The sequence below is a fragment of the Crocodylus siamensis genome, chromosome 10 (genome assembly GCF_052110815.1).
Source record: "Crocodylus siamensis isolate JL-2025a chromosome 10, ASM5211081v1, whole genome shotgun sequence".
Taxonomy (NCBI): domain Eukaryota; kingdom Metazoa; phylum Chordata; order Crocodylia; family Crocodylidae; genus Crocodylus; species Crocodylus siamensis.
In genome coordinates, this window is record NC_143404.1 from 57,930,844 (window position 1) to 57,941,298 (window position 10,455).

At 48.6% G+C, this 10,455-nt stretch overlaps 1 protein-coding gene across 1 annotated transcript; it reads right to left on the reverse strand.

Moving 5' to 3' along the window:
- Positions 1–1,493: 1,493 nt before the first annotated feature.
- TP53RK (TP53 regulating kinase) lies at positions 1,494–2,721 on the reverse strand. Its single transcript, XM_090064855.1, has 2 exons — positions 2,486–2,721; positions 1,494–2,085 (listed from the first exon to the last, which is right to left on the reverse strand). The coding sequence occupies exons 1-2, from the start codon at positions 2,691–2,693 to the stop codon at positions 1,607–1,609; spliced, it is 687 nt and encodes a 228-aa protein (XP_089920981.1). The 5' UTR covers positions 2,694–2,721; the 3' UTR covers positions 1,494–1,606.
- Between the last annotated feature and the right edge of the window lie 7,734 nt (positions 2,722–10,455).

Genomic DNA, 10,455 nt, shown 5'->3' on the forward strand with positions numbered 1-10,455 from the left:
ACTCATGACAGACTATCCACCAGATGGAAGGGAACTGCTTATCACCTTTCTTCAGAACTTCCAGGGATGCCTCGGTTACCTCCCCTTCTGCACCAATGAAACACTCTGATATTCTGGCTGCTGGGATTTCACCCATTCCACTCAGGATGGAGCCATGGGCAACTACTGTCTCCTGAGTCGGGGGGGGGGGGCACTTGCCCCCCACTGGCCAGTCAATGACACCAAGGGTGTCCCCCTGCGGCTAATCGCACCAACCTGGAAGTGCCAGGGCGCTTCTCCTTGCACCCCCACTCCCAGGCCAGCGCTCAAAGGGGGGCACCAGTGCTCCCACCTGCCACCCTGCCCGTCGCCTAAGCAGGGAATGCTGTCAGGGGGTGCACCAGTGCTCTCATGGGGCACATGTTCACTCCCTGTACATCCCTTAAACATCACCACAGAGCAGCAGTTCTCAACCTTCTGCACCTTATGTCCCACCCATGTAAGGTCAAAAAATCCTAGTTCCATTGGTTGATGAGCAGGCAGGTCCCCCAGAGGCATTGAAGAGTAGTGGGGCAGGTTCCCCAGCCACCAATCAAAGCGCACAAAAGTTAAACCAGAAGTCCTGCCGTGGCATTTCCAGTTTTGCCGCCACAACCCGAGTTCTACCTGTAGGACCTTCGCCACCAGTTGAGAAACCCTAAGCTGGAAGACAGAGCAGTTTAAAAGAACATGGGTTGTCTAAGTCAGCCACAGCCACCACTACTACTACTACAGCTATTGCAGCAGAAGAAAGCTGGTAGAAGGGGTCCTCTAAAGACCCAAGAACTGCATTTAACATTTACAAGCCAGAGTACAATGTAAGAAGTCATCACCGGACTTCTCATGCCTTTTTTAGACTAGTCCTTCTCTTCTGCACATTGAAGGGCAGAGGAATGGGGTTTTTTCTTTTTTTATACAAGGGACGGTAATGTCTTTTTTATGTACTAAGATTTAAATACCACACTCCTGGCTTACAACAGTGATTTATTAGAAATGGAGAAGGTTGATGTCATTAGAGACTTAGAAAAAAGTCTCTGCTTTGATCCAGGCAGACCATTACTGTTTATATATTCCTAGTTCTCAAAAATGTAAATAGGATTCATAGGACAGGATACTGCCTGCTTGTTTGACCACTATCTGAAAGGGAAGTCACAAAAGACTTTTTGCTTCACTGGGAATACCTTTAGCAAAAATACCCTGGCACAATTTTATTACTGGTTTAAACAGACTATTTGCTGAAGGAAAGAGTATTGATTTGAAAATGAAAAGCCAAAGTCTTCAAGCCTGATAACACTAGCATTTTGAGGGTTATATTTATTCTATGTAAAGCAGCAAGAAAATGCCATGTGCTTTGGCTCTTTCCTTTTTAAAAGGGAAACATTTCATTCTTTTTCCCCCTGTCTGTCTGTGTATTCACAGCACCAGTTTTTGACTTGGTTACTTTGGCCACACATTAGGTAGCTATACAAAAGGAGTCATTATTGTATTAAACTGGTTTATTGGACTGAAAGTTACCAAAACAGTGAATACAAGCCTTTGCAGAACATGAGAAGTCATTTCCCCCCCCTTCCACAAAGTCTGCTTGCTTCTATCCAACCATGGATCTCTTTCTTCCCCTCAGTCGTACTTCATCCAATTTTTTGATCACTGGGCTTGACTTTTTTGACATGGCTGTGTATTTCTTCAACAGAGCTTCGAACAGAGTCTCTGTATTTGGATGAGTACTAAGAAAGGCTTTCTCCAGGACATACAAATCAACCCCTTTATCCTCAGGTAGGCCAGATATAAAACTCAGTCCAAAGTCTATCAGCACAAGGTCCAGCTTCTCCGCTGGGGGCCGCAAGAGTATGTTGGATGTCGTAAGATCCCCATGTATAAGATCCTCATCGTGCATCCGAGCCAAAACCTCGCCTATCTTCTCTGCTAAGGTAAAGAGGCCACTAGCATCCTTTTCACGCTGCTGTATGGAAATGATATAATCCCGAACAGTCATTGATCCTACAATATCTTCCAGGTAGATACAGTTGGAGACATAATCCACAAAGTAAACCACTGGTGCAGAAATGCCTATTTAAGAAAAATAAATAAAAAGGATTAATGAGGTGCTACCTTTTAGGGCACAGAAATTCCTGCGTGACTTCCACCCTGCCCAGTCGCATGCAACAAAGATGGAAAAGGGCTTATATTGACCGCGTCAAGCCCGAGGACCAGGTTAAGCGGTGTGATCTGAGCATGCCACAACTGCAAAGAGGATTTTTGTCGGGCATCCTTGCAGGATCACCCCTTCCCTTCCCTTCCCTTCCCTTCCCCTGGTGCTGGGCCCGTCCTGCGGGGCGGGAGAACCCCCCAGGCCCGCGCGGAGGAGGCAGGGAGCCGGGCACCAGGTGGAAGCGGGTTCCGACAGGAGCCTCGCGGGGCTGGTGGTGGAGACGGGATCACCGCTAAGCCCCGGCAAGGGGGCCCCCACCTGCCCGGCGACAGCGCAGCAGAGACCGCGCCTCTTGCGCCGTGCGCCGCCGGCTCAGCCGCTCCTCCAGCGCTGGGTGCCGGTAGCGCTTGGGGAAGCGGAGCTTGGCGACAACGGCGCGGCCCAGGAAGCGGCCCCGGTAAAGCCGCGCCTCGGCGCCCTGCTGCACCAGCCGCGAGCCGGGCAGCAGCACCCCCAACTCCGCCATGGCAGCCGCCGCACTGCGTCTGCGCGCTCCGCATCCCCGCACCACGTGACGCGCTCGGAACTCTTCGGCTGCCGAAAAGAACCGAGCGCGCGGGTGGGGGAGGAGGAGCTCGTGCGCCCCCTGTGGCCCTGGCTCCACTCGCTCACCTGTCGCAGGTGGTGCGTGCACGGGAGGAGCGAAGACCACCTTTCCTGCCCCGTGCAGGGGGCTGGACGCCCTGGTCTCCCGCGGTCCCTCCCGGCCCTACAATGCAGGACTGTATGAAAACCGGTTAATTTGTTATAGCATCCTCTGTCCCGGCAGCTGCACCTGAATTGGCACCGCAGGCATTGACACCCATCACGACTCTACCAGGGTGTGTGTTATGTTCCTCATCGTGAGACGCATTCAGTTCACTCCACTTCAATCATTAGACTGCTACCTTTGGAGGTGCCTCAAGTCCATTTTCTCCTAGTTTCTCTTCCAAATCATTTTTATTTGGAAGGCCCCTCCCCCTGCTCGCCGGGTCACACATGACTAATAAGGGGCGGCTGGTGGCTCCCGCCGCCTGCCCCAGAGAGGTGTCAGGTGGGCCTCCTCTGCCAGCCACTGCATTCTCCTCTGGCTGCGGCCACTGCAGAGCGTGGAGCAGCGGCCACGGGACCCACTAGGCTGCACCATGGCCCAGCTCTCAAATGCTGAAACCCGGCTGCCAAAGTTGCAGCCGTGCCCAAGTCTCCCAGCGCGGTCCCGAGGCCCTGACTGAGCCTCCCCCACTCCGGAGAAATGCTGGAGCCCCGGGCTTGGGCATCAGGCCTGTGCGAGTCACAGCGATTCCATCCGGCCTTGGATCTGGCCACTTGGGATGGCTGCAGCCCGATCCGGAGCTCCGACTGGGTTTCCGCCTCGATCCAGCCAAAGCAGCTCCGAAGCTTTGGAGCTGCCTGGGAGATCTGGCCATAGAGTATAATGGGGAATCAATGAAATATCTATAACTTTGTTGTTTTTTGTCTGATTTGGAGTGGTAGCCTCTTCTGAGAGCTTGAAGTCTGCCAAGTTTCAAGATCAGTGCAAGGGTTTGGGGGGAACTGCACCCCAAACTCTTGAAAGGAAAACTCATGTCACATCTATGTGTGACATCACAGATGGGTAAAAACTGCAGGGGTGGTAGCCTCTGGTGAGGCCACAAAGCATGCCAAGTTTCAAGAAGATCAGTGCAGGCGTCTGGGGGGAACTGCACCTCAAGTTGCTGAGAGGCAAAACTCATGACATAGATGACAGTGTGTGTGTTAAGGTGCAGCGGGCTGAAAACTGCAGGGGTGGTGGCCCCTGCTTAGGCCACAAAGCCTGCCAAGTTTCAAGGAGATAGGTACAGGGGGCTGGGGGGAATGGCCCCTCTAGCTGCGCACAAGCAAAACTCGTGACATGGGTGACACTGTGTGTTAAGGCACAGCAGGGTGAAAGCCGCAAGGACGGTGGTCCCTGTTGTGACCACGAAGCCTGCCAGCTGTCGAGGAGATCGGTGCAGGGGTTCTGGGCCCTGCACCCCTACCTGCGGACAGACAAAACTAGTGACATAGGTGCTTGTGCAACTGACCGTCTCTGTCTTGGGGCAGTTGATTGTCTGTATTGATTATTTCCTCTCCTTAGTCTGTCTGTGGTTTTGTAAGTGTTAATTGTTGCTAATTAACTGGTTACATTAGCTAGCAACTGTGTGTTGAGCTGGTCCCTGAGTGAATCTTGATTGACTGGTAACTGGTAACACAGCAGCTTAGCAGCCAGGCCTGCAGTAGCCGGCTCCCCCAGCTCCCCCCAAGATAGACACAGCTAGCTCAAGGATTGGACTCAAGCCCCATGGTACAGATCATTCTTGAATCGATGACAATCTGGCCTGTCAGCAGTAGTATGCAGTACTGGCATGGGGTGCCCTGTATATCCGGGGCACCAAATGTACCACACAAAGCTCCCCTGGTAGTATACAGGCCTTTAGAGCACACGGAGCAACACTAAAGTCAATGGAAATCTCTGCCATCACATCAGTCTGACTGTGATCAGTTGACTTCAGCATTAGGGTCTAAGTTAGACATGACCCTCCTTCCTACTGGAAAAGATGATATCAGGATTAATAAGCACAGCCAAAGTTGCACAAATGTTTGTTTTCTACCTTGTCTAATATCAGCTTGTCCAAACTCTCATTTACTTAGTAAAGTCCTAAAGTTCTGCTATTGCAAATGGCCAGAAGTGTTGTTGTCTTGTCTGAGCTGAGCACTTCAGCACCTATAACATGCCTCAGCATCTAAATCATGCCTCTGTCTGTCTGAGATCTTCACACTAGATGTCTCTGAACCTCCTCCGAAGAGCCTGATCCCTATTGAAGCACACCTGACATGCTGCCAACCCAAAGCACAGCAGCCACAGCCATTTTTACTTAAAAACAGCGGAGGGTGGTATGCTGTCTCCTTCTATAATATGACTATGTGGCACAAGAGACACCCCACACTAGCTCTGCATGTGCTAACTCTAGAACCAAGACTAGCATAATGTCATTAGCGCAGCACTGTGGCCACACTAATATGCCCTGCTCCTCAGCAGAGTTAGTGTCCACGCAGGGAGTTAGTGAAGTGCACTGTAAATTCACACCCTACCTCACTACACACTAGTATCCCCATGTCCACAAGCTCTATGTCTCCTGTGGCAGTGGAAGATGAAGAGAGGGTTCAGAGGTATGACATGATATGACTCATTTATCTTTTGCAGATGATGTTTGAACTGGAAGAGTGGAAACAACCACTTAATTTGTTATAGCATCCACTGTCCCAACACCTAGAGCTGAATTTTCACCACACACACTGAAATCCATTACTCTACCAGGGTTGTGTGTTATATTCTTCATGACACACGGTCTTTACAAGAGATTCAGTTCGCTCCATGTCAATAATTAGATTATTGCCCTTGGAGTTGCCTCAAGTCCATTTTGTCCTTGTTTTCCCATCCATAACATTTGTTTCTCTTCCAAAACTTTTTTATTTTATTAATACATTCCATACAGCTTACTTGTGCATCATGTGGTGGGACTTTGCTTAGCAAATATTTACACTGTTTCAGTAACAGCTTTTTAATAACACTCTGAAGGTTTAAATGATAAAAGAAATCTACCCTGTGGTTCTTCCACCTCTTATTTTGGCCTCAAGCCTGTTGGTCTCAGCTAGGCAGCCTACACAGGATGCTCTAGCACTTAAGAAAAAAAATGCACTTGTATCTACATGTTTTAAATGTGCAAATATCATTAAAAATGAACTCAAAGTTTTCATACAGGTGCAGGCAGAGTTTATACACAAATGCATCTCCATCCAAGTGCATGGATACATACAAGCACACACACATACAAGCACATACATGCATGAACATACACAAAAGCAAAAGAACCTTTTGATTTGCTTCATTTGGTAAACTAAAATATTTTGTATTCTCCTGACCAAAATCGTCTTCCAGAGTTTTCAGAATACTTAGGAGAAAACATTTATAGCCCCAGCATATTCATTTAATTATTTATGTATTTAAAATCTTATGTTTATTTCTTTTAAAACTTATTTATTCCCCCCCATTTTATTTATTTAGTTCACTTATCATTTTCATGATACGGCTCTTATTTTTTACTCAATATTTTTACTGGAATGAAAAACAATTTGACTTGAAAATTTCAAAGAATGTGTTTGTTTCCACAGGTGACAAACATCTATTTGAACCCCTTTTACAAGTTCTGTAATCAAGTTAAAATCATAAGCAAGCTTATAGGCCTATGATTAGGGACCTACCAAAATCACGATTTTGAGGAAAACATAAAATACAGCACTGTCCACGTAAGTGGGCAAGGTCTGTGAAATCTGGGAGGGGGGAATTATTGAAAATCAAATGTCCTCACAGTGCTGTGGCCCAGCTGCATAATCCACCATGGGAGAAGTGGGAAGGGAGGGCTACCTGCACAAAGGACAGCCCAAGATGGCTGCTTCCTCTGCCCTCACCCTCAATTGGCTGAGAGGACTGCCTGTCATGTGGTCCTGCCCCCTTTCAACAATCAGCAGTGAGGGGCAGGGCCACTGGGGCCCTTCAGCCAATCAGAAGCGTGGGGGGGGAGCCATCATGATCTGCTCACGAAAATGGTGGCGGGCTCTGTGATTTCCCTATGAAATCAACTGGCCTCCTCGAGTTGAGTAGACTCCTACCTATGACATGCTAATAGGCCTATTATAGGCCAAGCTAATAGAAACAGTCTGATCTCATGAAGTACTGAGCACCCTGACTTCCTATTGACACCCTCACCTCCTATTTATACAGACAACTCTTTTTCTAGGATTTATCTAGAAGCAGGCTAAGGCTGAGAGTCACACCTGACCACATAGGGGGTCAGGCAGAAGTGACATGTTTCATGTGACCTGGCCCCTGAAAGTGCTCTACAGCTGTGGCATATCAAACGTGCACAGCTGTAGAACACTTTTAAAATGGCCATGTGTGAAAAATTAACCCTTGTTAAATCAGGTAGTAAATGAAAGTGCTCTAAATGAGAGCTTCTTAGGGAACTTCTATACAGTTCCCTATGAGAGTTATGTGTCATCCCCCTGGTCTGCCACAGGGAGGAGGCAGAGAGCGCAAGGAGACTCAGTCCCTCCACCCACACTGGCTGCCTCTGTGTGGGCAGGGGGCAACTGAGCCAGCAATTAAGGTGGGCCTTGGCTGGATCCACCCCTAGGGAGAGGACCCCTGGTGCCCCCTGGCACTGGCTCTGGGGCAGAGAACCCCCCAGAGTCCCCCCACCCACACTGACAGCTGCCCGGGGGCTTCTGGCTGGTTTACAAAGCAGGCAACAGCAGCGCCTGCCACCTGGCCTCTGTCAGTGCATGGAGGCACTGAGCTCTATAACTTTAAGCACTTTGTGTAAACTGCAAATGTTACAGTGTTATCAAGAAGCACTTTGTAGCTTCTGTAAGAGCACCCTATAGACAACTCCTAGTTTAGACAAATTCCAGCTATTCCCATGGTCGCAGTACAGCTCTTCTTGTATACACATACTATGGAATATAGACAAGGCCTGGCACACGGATGGTGGCCCTTCATCGTTATCATTTTTGGAGCAGAGTCACCCAAACCTGTTAAGTTCAGTTATGAGTATTTCCTGGAATCATTTCACAACAGTGGGCTATCAAACAAACTAGCTTAGCTGGTTTGGAAGCTGGTTCTGTGCTCTGCTCTGTAATTTTAAACTATTATTATGGGAACAAAGAGGAAAAGACATAAATTACAGATCTGGGGCCAAACAATCCCCCTTGTGGCAAGAGCTGCAGGTAGAGGAATAACTAAGTGGGAAGAGGTACTGAGGTCACTGCTGTCACTCAGAGTAAGACCAGATCCATTAGCACTGCAAGGGGTGCAGACTTCCCTCCCACTTTTTTGTTCTGCAAGTCTCTCTCTATGCCTGCCATAGATCTCCTTTATTTTCATTTCTATGCTGCGCAGCAGTGGGGCTTAAACTGGCTTTGCATTCTACAGAGGACGCAAAGCCAGTCTACAATGTAGGCTGGACTGTAGCTCTGAAGATGTATTGTTCTGATTGCCTAAGAAAATAAAATGTTGCTGTATAATTTAAAAAGAAAAAGTTGTAGGGTTATAGGCGCTTCCTTTAAAAAATAAGAAAAGCAACAATGGGCAATGCTTTCTTACTCACACCGTACCTACAATACTCATCAGTCACAGGTGGCAGATATGGGGTTACGCTTCTCCTGACTACTCACTCATTCTTAAACTTGTAAGGCTTAGTGATATGAGAAGAAGAAAAAGTTAGCTTAGGGTTAGCGAACAATGTTGAAATGGAAGGTACTAACCTGCACCTACACTAGGGAAAACTTGTACTTATTATCAAAGAACTGTGAAAGCAATGAAATCTTCCTATCAAGAGACCTCACTGTAATATTCGACCACTAAAGTTTTGTTCAAAGGTGGCAAAAGGATTCCTCTTCACTTTTATATGTGGAATATGGGCTAACGATAGTTGATTACATTATTATGTAATAATATTGTATACAGCAGTGGTTCTCAACCTTTTTGGACTTGAAGCACCCTGCACAAGATTCAAGGCACCTCTCCATAACCTGTGTGAATTGAGTGGTACCTGATTTTAAAAATGAATGTATACATTACAGAGCTTACCTCCTTGCAGAGGGGCCAAGCAGTGGGGTTGGGAAATGTCCAGACAGGGGCCAGCCGGAGCTTGTGCTTATCTGCTTATCTCCTCACACCTCCATTATGCCCTTACACTCCACAACACCCTTCAACGGATCTGGCAGCACCCCAAGGTGACCCAGCACCCTCAGTGAGAATTGCTGGGATAGAGGCTTCACTCCAAGCATTTCAAAGCACTTTGCAAATGATGAGCACACCTCTTTGAAAGGGAGGAAAACATTCTTATGTCCCTATTTTACAAGTGAAAAACTGAAGGCTTAAAAAGATTAAGTGACCTGCCTAAGGTCACACTTTAATGCTGTGACTAGAACCCAGATGACCAAGCTCCCAATCCCTTGCTCTTCCCTCTAAATTGTGGTGTCTCCCTTCTTTCTGAGATGCATTCCCATTCCCTGTGAGAGTTTATCTTTGTTTTTAAATTGTATTTTAATGGCTATTCTAGTCGCTACTGCCCAGAGTTACAGTGCATTTTTTCATTAATAGTTCAGCAGTATGGAGCACATTCCAGCTGGACTGCTGTTACCAACTGGAGTTTAACATTTCAGGAAACACATATTTGTGGTTCAAGCCTGGTGTTTTTATTATTCAGTTCTAAAGCTGGAATGCACCCTCATTCATCTGAGAATCAAGAGACCAAATTCACAGTTTGATGATCATTTCTGAACAGCAATCCAGGCTCTTGAGAGCATGAAACATGTCAAAAGATGAGAAACAGAAGTTTTTCTTCTGTTGCAAAGGTTTTCTGCTTCTGTGGGTGTGTTTACACCGGCAAAAAATCTAGGAGCAGTTTACTCTCAAGTAAACTACTCCAAAGTAAACACTCCCAGCATGAACAACTCGTGCCCCCGGCGGCTGGGGGGGCACGGTGGCAGCAGGAGTGTGGCGGCGGCAGCAGCGGTGGGAGCACAGAGGCGGTAAGCGGGGGAGCTCCTGTAGACATCGCTGGCACTGTCGGTGGTGGGGGAGAGGGGGTGGTGACCACCTGCAGCTGCCTGCAGCAGCATCGGTAGTGGCCAGTGGGGATTGCTCGGGGGTGCACGTGCACCCATGTGCGCCCCCTACACATCGCTCCTGACTTCCGGGCATGTGTCTACATATGCAGGGATGAGGGAACAGATTTACTGCTCCTAGAAGCAGACTGCTCCCACACCCTGCAGCCCTTGCAGCAGCCAGGGGGAGCCTTAGGTTTCCCCTGGGTGCTAGCCCAGAGGCCAAGAGACAGCTGTCTCCTAGTAGGGGCTAGGACATTGCTCCCTGCCCCAAGAGCTGCCTGCTGACCAGACATGCTCCACCACCAGATCCTAGGTGGGGACAATGTCCCCCCTTATCTCCCAGCACCAGCTCTGCAGTCATGGGGCCAGGGGTGGGAGATCCTTATCTCCCAGCCCAAGTCATGAGGTTGCCCCCTGGGGGTGGGAGATCCTTATCTCCCAGCACCAGCTCTGCAGTCACAGTGTGGAGCGGGGGCTGGAAGCTCCCTGCTGCCAGGGCAAGGGGACAGTGTCTCTACCTGGGCTCCGGTGGCAGTCTGCCCTGCCAGTAGGCAGCT

Bases quoted from the DNA above. Each gene is read 5' to 3' on its own strand.
- TP53RK (XM_090064855.1), bottom strand. From the start codon at position 2,693: ATGGCGGAGTTGGGGGTGCTGCTGCCCGGCTCGCGGCTGGTGCAGCAG. The intron at 2,086-2,485 runs GTGGGGGCCCCC...TTTCTTAAATAG, and splicing joins GCTGCGCTGTCGCCGGGCAG to GCATTTCTGCACCAGTGGTT.